General features: G+C 36.8%; 1 protein-coding gene across 1 annotated transcript in view; it reads right to left on the bottom strand.

The window, feature by feature from the left end:
- The window catches only part of ZSWIM6 (zinc finger SWIM-type containing 6), a 193,952-nt gene that overhangs the window by 37,366 nt on the left and 137,653 nt on the right, over positions 1–18,933 (bottom strand). The window contains exons 3-4 of the mRNA XM_041765126.1: positions 16,201–16,349; positions 12,656–12,806 (exon numbers count right to left, since the gene is read on the bottom strand). Coding sequence (XP_041621060.1) covers positions 12,656–12,806; positions 16,201–16,349 — 300 coding nt within the window. The remainder of the gene's footprint in view (positions 1–12,655; positions 12,807–16,200; positions 16,350–18,933) is intronic.

The following is an 18,933-nucleotide window of genomic DNA, read 5'->3' as shown; positions in this document are numbered from 1 at the left end:
CCCCCCAGTCAGTGATGCTTGTTTTTCAAGTCCTTTTTACTTCACAAGTTTTTGTTAATATGTAAATCACTTCAGTAATTAAAACAAAAGGTGCACATTTTCCATAAAAGACACTTTGGAGTTTTTGACAGGTGTGGCTCTTCTCCCTATTTTCCAGAAGACACAGTGTGTATAATGCTAACGGGGAGAGAGCACAGGCACAGTGGCAAGTGAGGGGTAGGAGGCTGAGAAGCAAGGCAACCAGCACCTGCTCTAATGGTGAGAATGAAAAAAGTGACTCCCTTTTCCCTCTGTCTCAAAGGCAGAGAATGAAGACTATTTCATAGCTTAATTCCTACTTCTTAACATCATGTTTATTCTTATGAAACAGTCACAGACGAAGCAGAACAATCACTTGTGGTATTTCCCAGGGTTCCATAGTTATAAAACAATTCATAATATTTATCATATTTATTTTTGTTCTCAGAGGCTATTATGAGAGGCTAGAATTTCATGCATGATCCAATTAACTAATTATACTTATTTAGAGGCCATGAAATGCCTAATTGCAGTCACAAATAGGAGATCACTGGTATAATTAGTTGTGCTAGCAAAACTACAGTCACAAAATTTCTTGGGTCAGACCACACAAAAACTGTGACCCTAATTAAGAGTATTGTTCTCAGCACAATTCAGTCTTAATATGTTAGTCACCCGTGTTTGAAAAATAAGTTTAACTCGTGAAAATGTTCTCCTTACTTTAAATCTGGTGTGCTAGTTCCTAATTCACTAATAAAACATTTCTGGGAAAATTTCAAAATAATGCCTTAGGTACACTGTATAGAGAAAATTTTTGAGATCATTTAAGTTAAGCAGGGCAAAGCCCTAATAAGCAGAAGGGCACAGAACTGATTATCATTTGACCAGGCTCTGTGAAAAGACAGAAGGAAATAACCATCTTTTTTGCTGTCAACAAAGAAAATAAAGCACAGATATTCCAAAACACCTAACGGGTATCCTGGACAATATTCCCTTCCAGCAAACCTGTGGCCCTCAACTAATACGCAGTCTTCCCGTTCCATTCAATTTGTCAGTGCTTTCGGGTCAACATGCAAAATTCACCAAAAATAGCCTAACTTTACTGGGAATCTGGTTCTGTGGGAATGACCAGAGCCAGCACTCCCACCATTCACCATCCTCCTTTCTGAGGGAGGGAGGAAAGACAGAAAAAATCAGAAAGAGAGTAAGCCACAATGACAGACCTCTTATTTTGATACACAAGAAGGGCAGCCAGTGTCGGTGAGGGGAAGGAATGTGAACCGTGGGAACCTGCAGAGCACACCTTCAGTGGGCTCTGCACTGGTTGCTTCACCAAGCCGCCTCCATGAACACTTTTATGATTTGTCCAACACTCCAAGTTTATATAAATCTATTCCTGAAGACTCCTTAGGTCTTCATGATGTCTTTCTCTGATAAGTTTTCCCCTGGGCCCACTTTCCCAACACAGGCAAAAAAGACTAGTAGAATGAGAAAGTGTTATGCATTATCTCATCATCTTATTTTAGGCCTTAAGAACTTAAGAATCCACATTGTAGGGACGCCTGGGTGGCTCGGTGGTTGAGTGTCTGCCTTTGGCCCAGGGTGTGATCCTGGAGACCCGGGATCAAGTCCCACATCGAGCTCCCTGCATGGAGCCTGCTTCTCCCTCTGCCTGTGTCTCTGCCTCTCTCTCTCATGAACAAATAAATAAAATCTTAAAAAAAAAAAAAAAAAGAATCCACATTGTAGTCATCTTAGAGATAAGGAAACTATGGTTCTCTCTAAGATAAGGGTCTGTCCAGGGCCACACAGTTGGCAAATATGAGAATCAGAATCCATACTTAAGACCATCTGACTCCAATAAACCTGTTCTTTATATTCCAGTTGAGGGCTCTGAAAATGAAACAGCCCAGGAGAGCTTATATCTGTTTGCCCCTTTGAGAAAGCACGCTTGGTTAGGTGTCTCACATTTGAATAGATGTTATAAACTGACACAGAATGGTGACTGTGAATATGAAATGTATTAGATCTATCCTCAAATTTTTCTGAAACAAGTCCTACAGTATATAACTTCATTTCTTCAGCTGTCTTAGGCAGTGTTGGGCCGCTTTTTACTTTTCCCTTTCTCATTTTGTTTCCTAACTAAACAATGCTTACCATAAGGCACTGTAAACAGCAAGTTATTGTTAATTTACCTGTTGTTCTGTTAAGATACTCTACTGTCCACCAGCCATACTTATGGGTAAGTAGGACAACAACCTGCCCTTCATTTAACCATGGAGAACACTAAGGATAAAAGATCGTCAGGAGCCCTAACAAAAAATAATCAAATTTACTAATGGTTATGATTATGGAATACTGATGAATATACTTTAGCACTACAGTTGTATAAGAATCCTGAGAAAAAAAAAGGATTGCAGTATTTGGTCATAGAAGAACAGTAATTGTATTCATAAGAACAGTTTCTTAATGCACTGACTTTTCTATGGAGTTGAGAAAGAATCTGTGAAGGGTGCTGAGTTTCTTGGGAGAACAGAATGTTTCATTTTGCTCTAATTCATTCTATTACTGAATTAAACTTTGATGTATTGGTCTTGACAAGTGCTTCATGCTGATTGTATTGTGTATGATAGTATAATCACTCCCCATGCATTTCCCACTGGCTGGCTGATTAATGCAATAGATTACCTGCAGCATTGATGGCAAGGGGGAATCATTGCCCTTCTGTACTCTAAACTGTTTGTATTTCTGTGTATGTGTGTGTGCATGCGTGTGTGTGTGTGTACAAGCGCGCACGCGTGTGTGCGCCCAGGCAAGCATTTAGATATACATAGGCACCCATGAATATCCATCATGGGTGGAGAAGGCGGGACATGCCAGAAGGGGAAAAGAAAACTGAAGGCACAGTGAAGATTATAGCCTTTCAAACACTGTTTTTAGTACATCAAAAATACTCACTTCTTAAGGCTTCTAGATAGGTGTTTAACATTACACTTCAATTATTTATTATTTTATTTACAAATATCTTACTGACCAACTACATACCAGGCACATTATTTTCCACCTGTACAGGAATACTAACTTTAAAAAGTGTCAATTTCAGTATTCTAATTAATGGACAATAAGGGAAAGGGGGGTGAGATTGAACACTAATATAGGGATGGAAAAAGGATAGCTCTGGAACTAGTTCCAATGCCCCTGAAAAGACAGCAACTGACAAGATTACTAAGGGAATGGTTTAAATGATTCCAAAACAAACAAACAAAAAATCTCTCAGACTAGTTAGTCTATTTAGGACCCTAGTGTTTAGCAAAGAGCATCTTCTGTATATGCTCAATATGTATGGTGAATAGGTTCCTAAATACATTACTGTCATCTTTATTTTTTTTAATATTTTATTTACTTATTCATGAGAATACACAGAGAGGAGAGAGAGAGAGAGAGAGAGAGAGAGGCAGAGACACAGGCAGTGGGAGAAGCAGGCTCCATGCAGGGAGCCCGAAGTGGGACTCAATCCCAGGTCTCCAAGATCACGGACTGGGCTGAAGGCGGTGCTAAACCACTGAGCCAGCCGGGCTGCCCTAATGTCATCTTTAAATGTCTGTCAGGGAGTGGCAGGTGTCAGACTTTTGTGGTCTTGGCAACATTTTGAAAGCCTTCCTCCTAACAGGATTTTCCTCCATTTCCAAGCTTATATTCGACTCAAATGCCCTGTTTACAGTCCTCCCATCCAACCTCCTCAGCCCATGTTCATCCACAAAGAGAGACTGTAGCTTCCAATAAGCCATTTAAAGGTGGTTTGACAACTAAGTCTGATTCTTAATTGATGAATTCTTACTCTCTCCTCTAGGTTTGCCCAAGCAAATTTTGAAATTTACTAAGATACCCCAAAATAAAAGGGGTTGACAAGCACCACATAGGGTCAAGAAGGTAGAGCTGGTCATAGTTCAAATTCATAGAGATTTGAATTCCTATGTCAAAGACTATCTTTGCAACAGGAGACACAGAGTTGGGTGAGTTAGCCATATTTCAGACAATTACTATCACTACTCCCAGTTATTTGTTTCTAGATCAGAGCCTAAGAAAAATAGCCTAGAACCCAGTCATGACTCATCCAAGCAATTTAATGATAGAAGGCACCTGTATTTTACTAGACAGTATACTATTCTCATTCCAAGCTGGAATTTTTAAACACTAATAAAACAATGTTATGCAATTGTTACATAAGCTTATAGCAGCCTCACAAAAATTCACCTGCTATAAATCATTTACCAGCCTGCCTTCTCTCCTTAAAATAAAAGAGAAAATTATTTATAATAATAAAAAAGTCATTCTTTAGTAGACCTCTGAGTGGCTACTTAAAAGCCAATTGAATATAGTCACAATCAAAAATGCATTTTTAAACTCAGAATCCTTTGTTCTAGAGAAATCTTAACAGAAAGCCTAGGTGTCAAGTGGTGAAAGTCACTCTGTTGGGACTCAGAGGACTTGCCTCCCTCTCCACACTCTCTTCCTCCCTCTCCTGCCTCAGGGGCTCTATGGGGCACTGCTGAACACCCCCTGTCTAGGAAACACCCATTAATCATTTTCCTGGGTTCCCCTGCCCCCTCATTAACCCACCTAAGCTTGAATCAACTACAAAAACATTTATAAAGCCCCTTGCTCCATATGACACAAAGAACAGCCTAAGTGGCTGCTTCGGTCCTCCCTCAGCTTCCACTTCTTTCAGTCTAGCTCCTGGCATCTCCGATTCCCCACGAAGCCCCTGGGAATCTCATATGGCTTAAATGAGGCTTCTCAGACCTCGTTAATTTTTGTATGCTGCCACTTTAGGGTAAGAAATGGTGAGAGGAAATTATCCCCAGCCTGTCTTCCTTCATTCTCTCTCTCTCACTTCCCACCACTCTAGTGTGATGGTGCTCTCTAGAGATCCACAATCTAGCAAGGAGACCGCTCCCTCTCCCAACCACATTTCCCTTTGGTGGCAGTTTCTTGAGGGCAAGTACAATACTAACTCTTAGGAAACAGGAAGAGAACTTTTCTAAAACTGTTGGCAGGAAGAAAAGGATACTTTACACCAATGCTCTGACACTCCTAGTAGCCACTAATGTGAAAAGAGGATTACTACCAGTGGACTCATATTTTATAAACAAAGATAACAAAAAAAGAATGGAGAAAAATGGAATCCATTCTTGGTACAAATAATGCTACCAGCATACTACATATACAATATAGGACACTAACATGTAGTACACAATGAGCCATAAGGCATCTTAACTCCAACCCAATCCCTGTGATCTATATTTAGAATAAAGTTTTGATAAAAATACACAAGGGGGTGATCTCCAAGTATTGTTACATATTATCTAATTGTACACCTAAATAACTAAGAGAATGACTATCATTAGGAATCTCCAATTGGTTAGATAATAGGATCAAATGGTCTGTAAAGATCTCTTTTAATCTTGCAAATCTACCACTTTCTGCTAATATTTAACATTTTTTCTCTTTATTTCCACTTTTTCCCGTAAATGGGTACTGAATGGATAATTCAACCCCAGCAGCGGCACTCAAGAGAAGGATAGTACTGCACAGGAAGTAAAGAAATATGCAATCTCTCTTTTGGTTAACTTCTGATCCTTAACTAGAAATGAATTCTGCCTACTTAAAGAAACAGAGAACAAACCCCTCTTCCCATCCCTACAGTAGAGCTGAACCCAAAAGCCTCTGACCAACGAACACAGAAGTCTTGTTTTAAGAGACAGAAAGCAATAAGACCATACAACAGCAAAAGAAACCAGGCTCAGGTAATGAGGGTGGAGCCAACGACAGGCGTCCTGAGAACACGGCTGGACAGAAGCAAAGCCTCCTGAGCAATACAACAGACAAAACCTCCATATTTAGAGGGAGCTCTCAATAATAAGAAGAAACCGCAGACTGAAACAGGAATGTGCAACCCCATTCCAGAGCAGGCCAGGCCAGCCCAACCCAGCCCCAGTGCAGGAGGCTTACAGAGCTACAGACCATAGATATAAACGTGTTGACAACTGTGTTATCATTAGGGCCTGGTATAGGCCAGGACAAAGACCTGGACCTAAGGGTCTCACTGGCTCCTTAGCAAAGGAACCTGGAAAATGAAATGAAAACTTGACCCTAACCCATATTCAGTATGTACTACACGTATTTTGTTATAAGTTGTTGTTTTTTTTTTAATTTATGATAGTCAGAGAGAGAGAGAGAGAGAGAGAGAGAGAGAGAGAGAGAGAGAGAGGCAGAGACACAGGCAGAGGGAGAAGCAGGCTCCATGCACCGGGAGCCCGACGTGGGACTCGATCCCGGGTCTCCAGGATCACACTCTGGGCCAAAGGCAGGCGCCACATTGTTGCGCCACCCAGGGATCCCTATTTTGTGATAAGTTTAACTTTATTATGACAGTTTTTAATCGATATGTATTTGGCTCTTCTACATTAATGTGGTTTTTTTTTTTTTTTAGACTGAAGTTAGAGAGTCTTTAGAAACCCAGATGAGCAACTAGACTAGGGAAGGTATGCTGACTACTACAATTAGACCTGCAGGACCATGGGTGGGCAGACCAGGCCCTGTAGCTTTTACAGGGCTTACCGTCATCCAGGTGAGCTTCACCTTGCCCCCGCTCTGCCCTGAGCAGAGACCCCCTTAGCGGAAAGGCAAATTAAAGCAAGTGAGGATGGAGTCCAGTTTGGTGGTTGTGTCTTTTAAGTCACTGACCTGTGATTAAATTCCTGCTCTGTTGCTGTGACCTCAGGCAAGTTCTCTAGTCTCTCTAAGGTCCAGTTTACTCAGCTATAAAATGTGGGCTAATAATTATACCTATTTCACTGGATTAAGAAAAAAAATATAATACATGCATCAAGAGCTTAGCACAGTGCCTGATAAAGAAGTGCTGACATTTATGTCATCCTTCCTAGTTGGACTAAAATGGAAAAAAAAGACAGGAAAAATCTAGATCCTATGTTTACTCTCCTTCCTCTGAAGTAACAACAAAGGAAAGTAAAACTGGACTGAAAATCTTGAAGATGACATTGGTGATAATGAATCTGAACCCTTTAGAGCCTTCTCCCACTAAATTCATCCCTGTCTTGGTTCATGCTATTCCTTCTCACTGGTTTTTCCCTACAACTCACCTCCATGAACATCTTGTAAAAAACCATGTTAAATTCCATCTGTACAAGTATTTGTAACAATTATGTGATAAATAACACTATCAAAGTGCTCCTAGTTCATTCATGCCTATTCTAATTTCTGTCTCTTAATGGTTCCATCTCTTTGCTCCCTCTCTACTACAAGAACCATTACCAACAGTAAAATCAAACACTTAATACATCTATTCCTCTGGACACTGAAAACACTTAATATGTAGAGACAGAAACCAACCATAATAAAACTTCTTGAAAGAAGGGTTAATGGAAGGCACTGAAGTGGTTTAAGTGGTAAAACCATATTCTCCTTAAGCCCAGGGAAGACAAACTGATAGGTGAGAAGTAATCCCTAACATTCGTTATTCGTTATTCGTTAGGTTTACATAGTACACTTAGAGCTACACAGAAGTTTCCAACTCTGTGCCTGACATCATTTTGCTGCAAGGGGGCTCTAGGAATTGCTGTTTTCTCCATGGCACTAGCAAAGAGAACACTACTTATATGGCAAACTACACTGGAATGCTTCCTAGCTCTCACCGAAAAGCAGTTACTTGTTAGCCATTCCTAACCACCATCAGCTTCAAACTCTAGAAAGCATGGATTTGAATTTATCATATTAACTGAGTAGGGGCTCAATACCATGGGTGAAATTACTTAGCCTACTATGTTGGGAGGTATCAGGTGGCATTCTCTGGAAATTTCTCCACAATGACCTCCAAGCAGAGTCTTTGGAACCTTATTTCTGAATGTGCACAATAGCCCTTATAAATGACTTAGAGCATCATTTTAAATGTGTGACTTAAGCATAGCATTCAAGAGTAATGACGGTGGGTACAGAAGAGGCCACAGAGATGCACACTTGTATCACAGGTGTAGACAGGTTAGTATTCTGAGTACATGGAGTAGGTAATTTTTAGTATTTGCAGTAAATTTGGTCTCAGTGGATGGAATGGTGGATGAGCTAAATTTAAATTCTCTATTGCTGAACAAAGATTGTGTACCTTGAATCTGTATACCCAATCTATCTAGCACCTTACAAGGAATATTATAGCTGTTGCCTAGTAACAGTGGTCAAACTAACCTTACAATGGAATTCAAAATAGAAAGAAAGTACTTTTTAAGATTTTAAGTAATCTCTACACCCAACGTGCGGCTCAAATTCACAACCCAGAGATCAAGAGTCACATGTTCCACCAACTGAGCCAGCCTGATGCCCCCATACCAAAACCTTTGAAAATAATTCTGAGAGATAACCACTCAAAGCAGCAAGGTTCTTGCAATGGGAATCCAGACTCTCCCTAAAATAAAAACAGATCTTACATGCTAGAAAGCACATGACTCAGCTCCTAGAGGAAGTATTTAAATTTTAGGGAAAAAAGCACATTATGTAATACCTGAAAATGAAAATTTAAGAATTTTTCCCTATGATAAATCTGTAATTAAATCTTATTTAACTGTTTCCTCTAATGACATCCATTTAATTAGGTTTTAATGGACTGGCAGCCACAACCTATAGTTTTATGAAGCAAAGTAAAATTACAGTCTAGGAAGACATTTAAGGAAAGAAACCTATCAACACAGATGAGAGGTTACAATATATCCCCTCATCCCTAAAGACCCCCATGGTAATTAAGTGTGCTGAACAGACAGCCATTAGGGCTAACAGTAGGTGTGCTCACCACCAATCAGCACTGGGTTATTCTTTGAAATCTAAGGGTTATTGCTGTGATCTGCTTTCTAGAATATTTGCATGTCATAGAATAAAAGAATGCAACTGAAGAGATGTGGGTTCTATAGCTCTACCAAATATGCAGCTTCTATCACTATTTCTGTTTTAAGATTTTAATGTATACATTTCCTTACAGCTGATCATGATACATCACTCACTGAGAAGACTGTTGTATGTTTCAGAAAATGATCATAGAGAAAAAGTAAAATTAACGTACAAAAAAAAAGATTCACGTATAAGAATCATGTATCTGCAAATGAGATGCACTGAACAGGATCTTAATAGTGTGCATCCATATCTATTTCATACTACATTATGAAAATCAGGGAATAAATCATGAAAATTAACTCAGACCAAATGAATACCACAGGCACTTATTTTAGTAAAGAAGAACTGAGCACAATCAATCCTTCTGTTAGAGGATGGGGAAAAGAATCTGGCTTGTTGCTACTTTGAAGTAGTTTGTATACAACTTATTTATTTGAGAGACAAAATTATATGAATATTATTTTTAAAATTAATTTTGAAACATCAACACTTACATTTTAATAAGTCATATATACTCAGTAAGTTGAAAATATGGTGGAGGGGAATATATGATCCTATCAAAAAGTAAAATTCTGTAACCAGGCCGACAATCTGAGGTCTCCAAATCCCTCTGCCAAAAAAACAGAGTTACTTGGCTAAGATACTCTTACTTGTACACTTTCATCAGATTAAGACTTTCATGCCAGGAATCCTTTTTTCTTCCTGGTGCATTGGCCATTGCCAGAAATGGACCCAACGAATTCACCAGTGCTAAGGAGTTAAGCATCTGAGATTTAATTTAACAGTTTCAGCTTTATTAAGCTGTCACAGAGCGGCCCCACTTTGATAACAGTAGCTGCTCCAATTATGGCTTGGTTTAGGGTTGACAAGTATAATGATTCATTCGTGGCACATGAGAAGCAATAAAAGGTTGTTTTGCATTACAGCTTTAAAAATGTGGGCACTTTTTTCATTTAATTTGTCACTTAGCTTTTGCTAAGAGGACATTTAAATTGCAGTAAAAGGCAAATGGGGCTTTTAGTTTAAATGTAATCCCCATATTTAAATGATCTGTAATGGTGCAGTGTTGGAGTGGGAACACTATTGTCTCACAGTGGGTCCTGATGGTGACATGTGACATTTGTATTCAGGTCCTGTATTATCCATGTGGCTAAAGGGCTTCCAATTTCATTTCACAGCCAGAAGCCTGCAGAAAACACCAATTAACTTGCAGATCCCATTTGCCGACAAAACTCAGCCTCTTCTCAATGTCTGGCATCTGGCAGTGCTCAGCATTTAATTCCAAAGCAGAGCCTTGAAGCAATGTGAGCCCTGTGCAGGGGCACAAAGTCAAATTCTCTCATTTTATTAAGAAGTAAAATCCTTTCCTTTTGTAGTCCAGGAGCAACTTTTAGTTAATTTTTTGGTGAATGAATATTAAGATATAATAGTTATTGTTACTTCTACATGAGATTCTTTACAAAACTTAGACCACCATTAAAATGGCCAGTGACCTCTGCTTGCCATCAGGATACATGAGAATTTATAGCATTCTAATAATGATGCGGGGGGCGGGGGGGGGGGGGGAATGCGGGTTGATTTGTGAAGAAAGAAAATACAGGGCAAGAAGATATAGTCTTCGTCCTAGACTAAAATCAAAGAACTTGTATAATATAAAGCCTGGCCTATAATCAGAAAGCAGTTCATCAGACAGTGTAACTAGAATCAGCTGGTGGAAACACCCTCCTAAATGAGAATTTATACTTTTGATAGAGGGGTGAGGCACATAATTTTCAAAACCAACTTGGAAAAGTGAGATGGGCTAATAGATTAAATAAGAACACTGTGAGGGCAGCCCTGGTGGCTCAGCGGTTTAGCACCGCCTTCAGTCCAGGGCATGATCCTGGAGACCTGGGATCAAGTCCCACATCAGGCTCCCTGCATGGAGCCTGCTCCTCCCTCTGCCTGTGTCTCTGCCTCTTTCTCTCTCTGTCTCTCCTGAATAAATAAATAAAATCTTAAAAAAAAAAAAAAAAAAAGAACACTGTGAGTTTTACTTAACTATATCCCTTGAAGTTTTTTGGTAGACAAAAAAATTAGTCTGCACTTTCTTCCTAATTAGTTATTTGTAATTCTAAGTTCTTCCAAGTACCAAAGCTCTTTAAATTTTATTCATTTAATATTGTTCCAATATTTTTTCCTTAAATTTTAAATTTATTTCCTTAAATAAATTCCTTAATAATTTACTTCATTATGGTTTTGTTCAATGCCAGACCTTTCAAATGTCATAAATCAACCAGTCAATTCAACATTTACTACAGAATTACGAAACTGAGGAGGGTGTACCTAGAAAAGTGTTGTCACTCAGTATTCTATAAAAATATGTTTAAACCACGCGTCACACTTGTGTATTCCAAACACCACCCTGTGCTCCCAAACACTCTTCCAATATAGTAGAAACAATCTACTATAGTTATGGACTGACTTACATTTTGATGTGAGTAAAAGCCACTAACCATTACTTCAGGTGACCAGGGAAAGTACCAAAATTAAGTTATAGCAAGATACTTTAATAAAAATATCAAGAGAAAAAAGCCAACAAATGTCTAACAGTTGGATAGTAGCAGACATATATGTTACAAAAAAAGAGAAAAAAAAAGAATGGTCCTCTACAGCAAGTTTCTGAACACATATCCTATTAGTGGCAAAGGAGGAAACTCTGATGTCCAAGTTTTTACCAATTTGCAGCATAACCCTAGATTGGTCCATGTCCTCTTCTGGAAATCTCCTAAATTTCCCCAGAGTTCCATTTCCTTATCGATAAAACAGTTCACCTCAAAGGTCCCTTCCAATCATGTGATATATGCACAAACAATTTCTCTTTGTCTAGGCTTGACATGGAATCAATCCACAGGATATGGTCTCTCATCAGCCAAAAAGGGAAAGAAAAGTCAAGGGATAAAGAGTTCTTCTACCATTCAAAGAAACTAGGATCTTCTAGCAAACATACCCAGAACATGAAATTAATATAGGCATTGATATTGTCAAAAATTCCATCTGTCACATTCTTAAGAGAAAGACAATGTAACAAATGCATTGTTAATTCCCTAGCAATAATCACTGAGTAAAAATAATCATCCCTCCAAATTTCCCAGTGAGCCTGACTAGCCCATTTCTCATTTTTTCAATCACCTGCTATATTTCTATCTTTATTACAGAGATTTGGGAAGAAATAAAAATTATAGTTGACTTTATCTTTTAAATGCTGACTATCAACAGTTCATCTAAGTCTCTAACAGCCAAGACATAAATGCTCAAACTACTTTTGAAACTTTTAATGTACTCAAAGGGGGAAAACAGCCAAATTTTAGCTCAACTGATTACAGTATTATTCTAGAAATAAATAACCAGCTTTATTATACGAAACACCTATTTTAAAATAATGACTTATTTTTTCCAAATATTTAAAGGCAGATTCCTGTGCTTGCTTTCCTCAAGATCCAACAACTTTCCCCAAACTCTCCCAAGATTATTTCTTGCAAATGCCAGCCCAAGCCCTCCTTCTTCTAACCAGTGTCTAGTGGCAATAAGTTCACAGAGGAGATCTCCCTTCAGTAACACTCTAACCATGCACTTTCAACATACAACCATGATTTTATCCATACACAACTCAATGGCAATCCATCAGGAAACTTGTATTTACCCAGCTCATCCCAGAGCTGCCTGTATTTATCAGTCATTGCAGTGCCTTGTTGCCTCCAAAGTGACAAACGAGGGTCAGCCATGAATTGCTCCGTTATCAACGTCAACATGCGGGCCCCATTAGAATCCCTCATCTTCAACATCTCCCGCACCTGTTGGGGAAAAAACAGACCTTTAGAAAAGTACTCAAAAATACACAGCAATATGGCAACAGACCACTTTATTTCTTTCTCTGGGGTCTGAGGCAGTTAATTTTTGATACCAGACCTCTTTGGCATACAAAAGTTGTTAAAAACTGGTTTCTATCCTAAATGGCAATTTAATCTGAAATGACTGTTGGTTTTTTAAAATCATGTTTCATAATCCAAATGAGGAAAAGAAATTTGGTTAACTTCCCAATTGCAATAAAAGTTTTCTGCTAACCCACAGAAAAATAATACCAAAATAAACAAGACAAATCATTTGGTACCTTCCTGACCCTTCCAACTGACTGTACTTACCATTAAAGTAGAAGAGCTGAAAGCAGTCTACTGATAACTCTTGAGGGATCTTCTAAATTGACTGGATAATGTTTATAATAATAGCATCTGTCTTTCTGTTTTTAAAAAACTGCTTTGTTGAGACCTAATTCACAAACCATACATTTCAACAATTTAAACTGCGCAATGCAATGTTTTTCAATATATTTCTAGAATTGTGAAGTCCTTTAGTTTTTGAGGTAAATTAGAATTTGAATAAGTTCTCACACCAAAGTTTTCTGAGAAGAAAAGCAATGCCATACTTTTATATTCACCCCAATGGGGCTGTAAGAGGAAATGGGCTGTGCTGTAGGTTAAAGAACTCCCTGGCCCTAACTGAGCGATCAGTCCAGGAAGCAGAATTATAACCTGTGACCTAGTGAGCTGTCTCTCAAGTTGGAACTTCAAGCTCTGTCCATTACTCTGGAGCCAAATCCCAACCCCCCTGAAATAAAATAAAATAAAATAAATAAAATAAATAAATAAAATATAGAATAAAAAATAGAATAAAAATAAAATAAAATAAAATATATTAAATAAAATCAGAAGACTAAGTGTCTCTATAGGAAACCCTAAATAAATCCATCCATTCCAAAAGTGAGTACTGCTATGTGTTCAACAAACATGAATCCCAGCTGAACACTACCAGTTCTCCCAAATAGGAAATTACTGGAGCAAGGTCATAAGCAGCAGAAAAGGAAAGAGGGTCCTTTTACTCAAGATTCTATGTGAAAGGCAAATGAACGAGGAAATGGCAGATATTCAATAAAGCAGCCCAAACCTCAAGATCTATTGATCCTGTGTCAGGTCTGTGCCCTGGTAATGGAAGCCTGTGACAGGCTTCAAATGGGAGCCCTGTAAGGAACTCAAAAGCATTTCTACACTGAATCACAAGTGTTGTGCTTCCAGGATTATTTCAGTAATAATCTTAAAAAGCTTTTTTATTCCAATATGGAAGCTCTGAAAAATCATGAACAGAAGAAGACTGGGAGGAAGAAAGGGAGTTACTATTTATTAGACATCACGCTAAAGAGTTTTACATTTATATTGATTATGTAATATTCACAACAACCATACAAAATAGGCCGGATTATAATCCCTATTTCATGACTTATAAAAACCATTCTTCAAAGAAGTACAGTAACTTGCCCAAAGGACAAGAGGAATCGCTGGAATCAGAGCCCAGATCTGTCTTAACTCTAAAAGTTATGCCAAAAAAAAAAAAAAAAAGTTATGCCATTTCCAAAATTAGATGATGCGATTACTTCATATGGCATACATAATGTGCATATTGTATACAGGGATAAAAATAGCAGCTATAGGCCAGTCTAATACCTCTTTACTTTGCTTCCACTAGACCAAAGTGTACTATCTGCTAACAAGAGAATCTCTGAAATACTTTCTGTGTATCTAAATATACTAAACCTTTAATATTACCACCATATCATGGATAGGATTTAATGTTCATCTTCCTGACATATTTCTAACCTATTACTCAGCAAAAGCAATGAAAATAAACACTTTACTGTTAAGCATATAAACCACAACTATTAAGCAACACACAAGTACATCTATAGTTTAATGGTAATTAATTTTCAGACAGCTGATGCATTACAAGAGTCTGATGTACCTGTGAATTACCAAAAATGAGTAAATGATTTGCGAAGTAGTTTTAGGGTTAAATATATTATATTATAATCTAATTCTCAGAAAATGGGCAATCTACATACAGAAAACGGGATAAATTTTTAGTAAGAGGATACTGATTAATCAGAATACACTCTTTTCTGGCCATAACCAGTAACGGAATATATTCTAATTCTTCAGAACTATAATATATATATATATATATATATATATATATATACACACACACACACACACACACACACATATATTAGTTAATATATTAGTTATTATAAATATTAGAAAAGCTGTATAACAAAAGTGTCAATGAGTTATCAAAAGTATCAATCAATAATTTCTTTCATTAAAACCAAATTAAATACACTAGCCATAATAGTAGCTGTAACCCCCTGGAAAAGACATTGATTTAATATTTATTAAAAGAGCATTTTACCTATATTTAGAATTGGGTTTATAGTACCAAAAGTTCTGTATAAAGCAACAGATTAAAAAAATAATAATAAAATAAATAAATAAATAAATAAATAAATAAATAAAGTAACAGATACAGCTTCTACTCACACAGAACTTACAATGAAGATAACAGTTTCTTCCGTCATCACATTTTGGTGATAAAAATTAACATTTACCAAGGCCAAAATGACGTTCAGACACCATTTACCATTTAATCACAAGTTGAGGAGATATGTTATCATTAGCTAATTTTACAGATGAGGAAACTGACTTAAATAACTTGCCACAGTTCATACATTCTACAAGATTTAGAACTAAAAAATAAAGCCAGGTCTGTATGACTCCAAAGTCCATGCTTTTGAAACAAATTTAAATATACTAAACATCATTAAACTAAATATATAATGTTATATATGCACGTATTAACTATTCAAAAATAACTATTGAAAAATAATAATTAACTATTCAAAAATACAGATTATGGATTGGTACGAGAGATATTTCTCAACCTCAAAAGAAAAAACTCTTAAATATATAATAAAGCACATTTGAAGGACTATATTCAAAGTTACGCTCTACTTGAGAACATTAACTAGAAAAAGTAAGAACTTGAAAAGATGGCATTTTTAATAATATTAAGCTATTTACTTTTGAGTTTTGAAAGGTTTTCAAAACTGTACAAAGTGTCACCATTTATTAACGGGAATGGAGAGAAACAAAAATGTTTCACATCTTGACTAAGGACACCTAAGTAAATTAATGCATTACAACATAATAGTTTCTAATTGGTTGATTAACTTAGATGCTCTTCTTTTTAAAAAATAAGAAATAAAAAAAAGAAGTCTTTATTCTATTGTACACATAATCATATATAGATACTTTCTATATATGTATATATTTAGAATATTTCTTTAAAAAAAAATCATACCTTTGCAAAGAGCAAATTAAGCTGCTTCCCTGATCCGTGGTACCCGCCCTGGGAAAGGAACAGTTTAACCTGTTCTTGAACCTGCTCTTCATCTAAGTGCCAGCAGTTTTCATCATCTATACTAGCACCTGCTGTTGGATCAGGAGCACCTAGAAATAGAAAGAAAAAATAACACATATGCTAGATAAAAACTCTGTGCTAAAGGGCTCTGATAATAAACTTGAAAAGAATTAAGATTCTGCACTTTTTGCCTACACACTTTTTAAGCCAATCTCAATTTCAATTATACATACAAATTTATGACTGAAAATAAATATAAAAATCATTCTCTTATTTTCAAGACTTTGATTTTGTGCTAAGCTAAAATGCAGATTACTGTAGAACTAAGATATTTTCTTTTTTAAAGATCAGAAACTAAACCTTTGGAGATGAGTTTACAAGTTCTCTAAAGAATAAAAAAGTCACAAAAATGTCTCCTTGTAAATACATGATGTTTATAAAGCTCTACTGTGTAGGATATGTTAGGAAAATGTTTTTCAAAGACATGAGAAAAATGTGAAACCAAGTAAAGTGAGCAGAGTATTTTTCTCTTTACTATGTTAATTCAAGAAGCTTTCACTGCTATCTGCTGCTGAATAAACTACATGCTGACATAGTCTTTAGTTGCAGAAAACTGAAGATTAAAAAGGGAAATCAAGCCACATGGGAACAGGCAGCGCAGCTGTTGTACTAAACCAGGTTGTAGTATCACCTTGCCAAACGGCGTAAATATTTTATTGCTGAAGTACACACAAAAGATAACAGCTATGTCATAAGCCCTGTGTGTAAACTACCTTAGAAATTCAAAAATTATCCAGATACTTTGGCAGGTAAAAATTAAGTTTCATTATTTTTAAGAAATGGTATTTAAGGAACATAAAAAAATTTAAGAATTTCATCAATAGTGTTTTATCACATCAACCCTTAAAAAACACACTTATAAGTCTGGTTTTACATTCCTTTTCTTTTCTTCTAATGATCTAATAAAGCAGAATGAATTGACCAAGGAAATAATCATTAACATCTGCTTAGAACCAGGGTCCATTAGTCCCTAAAAGGAAAGCAATGAGTCCGTGAATCTCCCTGAAAAGGTGTGCATTTATTCATTCATCCACTGAGTCAACATATTTAATTGAGTGCCCTCTGCTAAAATTGGGGAGGAAATGGTGTACAAAATAGAAAGAATTCCTGTCCTCATATAATTTACCATCAAATTATTTTTGACTATGACCAACAATAACAAGTGCAATTTACATCAAGCCCAATATATCTATGTATCTGGGTGTTCATGTGATTGACATATATCTATCTTTATCTGAAGCAAAAGTATAATGAAAAAAGACCCTTACTATAAGTGAAAGGGTCTGATATTCTCTGTTATATTTTTTAAAAGGTGTATCATAATTTTAAAACTGATTTCATAACTCATAATGGATTATAGCCCACTATATGAGAAACACTATTTTAAGTGTATGAGATAAATATCAATCTAGTAATCACACATATATAAATATATAATAATTGCTCAAAGGAAGAAGCCAAAATGCCAGCAGAGTTTATCAGAAATCTCTGACTTGGCCATGGATTGCCAGGGTAAGCACACCTTGAGGAAATGGAAATTGAGCTGAGATTTGCCTTAGTAGACTAGAAATTAAAGGAAAAAGGAAAAGGAAGAAATGGGTCCGGATCTGAGACTAAGAACTTAGGCAGAAGTCTCAGGCAGGAAGGAACACAGAACATGAATGAAATAAAAGACAGTCCATGTCCATACCACTCAGAAGTAGAGGATGAGGAGAAGACAAGTATAAGACAATCCTGGAGAAGAAGGGCTAGACCTTGAGAGCCTGGACAAGTGAGGAGCTTAGTTTTTTTTCTTCTGTAAGCATAATAAATGGGAATCACAACAAAGTCATCATCAGAAGAATGAAATACTCTAGATCGTAAAAGATATTTTGTCCTAATGTGCATCAATTACAACATTCCTATAATGGAATATATTCAGCCATAAAAACAAATTTGGAGATTCTCTTTGTACTACAACGGAAAAATCTCCAAGATATATTGTGTTTTTTAAAAAAATATATTTAATTTATTTATTCATGAGAGAAACAGAGAGAGAGGCAGAGACATAGGCAGAGGGAGAAGAAGGCTCCCCACAGGGAGCCTGATGTGGGACACGATCCTTAGACCCAGGAACTCTAAGCCAAAGGCAAACGCCAAAGGCAGACGCTCAAGCACTGAGCCACCCAAGCATCGCCCAAGATATACTGCTGAATGGAAAAAAAAAAAAAAAAACAGGCTAAAGAAAAGGATACAAATATGCCCCCTTTTATGTAAATAATGAAGTTTTAGAAAGAGCCTATGTATTAGTATTTCCTTACATATGCATGGAATGGGTAACCTCAGTACATGAGGGAAGAAGGCTCTTCACTAAACACCTTTTCATAATTTTTAAAATTTCAGAACCACACGAATATATTTAAATACCAAAAAAAAAAAATCTCAAGTGTAGAGGATGGACTGGGAAGCAAAAATACATAACAGTGAGGATGACAGATGCATGGTCTGTACAAAAGATGATGATGGAAGCTTGAAAACATCACTGAGAACAGAAATGGAGAATCTGACAGGAATCTGAGACATAAAAGCAATACGACTTGGCAATGAAGTGTGTATGTGAAATCTGGAAGATCA

Source organism: Vulpes lagopus, chromosome 8 (assembly GCF_018345385.1).
Source record: "Vulpes lagopus strain Blue_001 chromosome 8, ASM1834538v1, whole genome shotgun sequence".
NCBI lineage: Eukaryota > Metazoa > Chordata > Mammalia > Carnivora > Canidae > Vulpes > Vulpes lagopus.
Note: the sequence above shows the minus strand (reverse complement) of the source record. Positions and strands in the feature narration are given on the sequence as shown.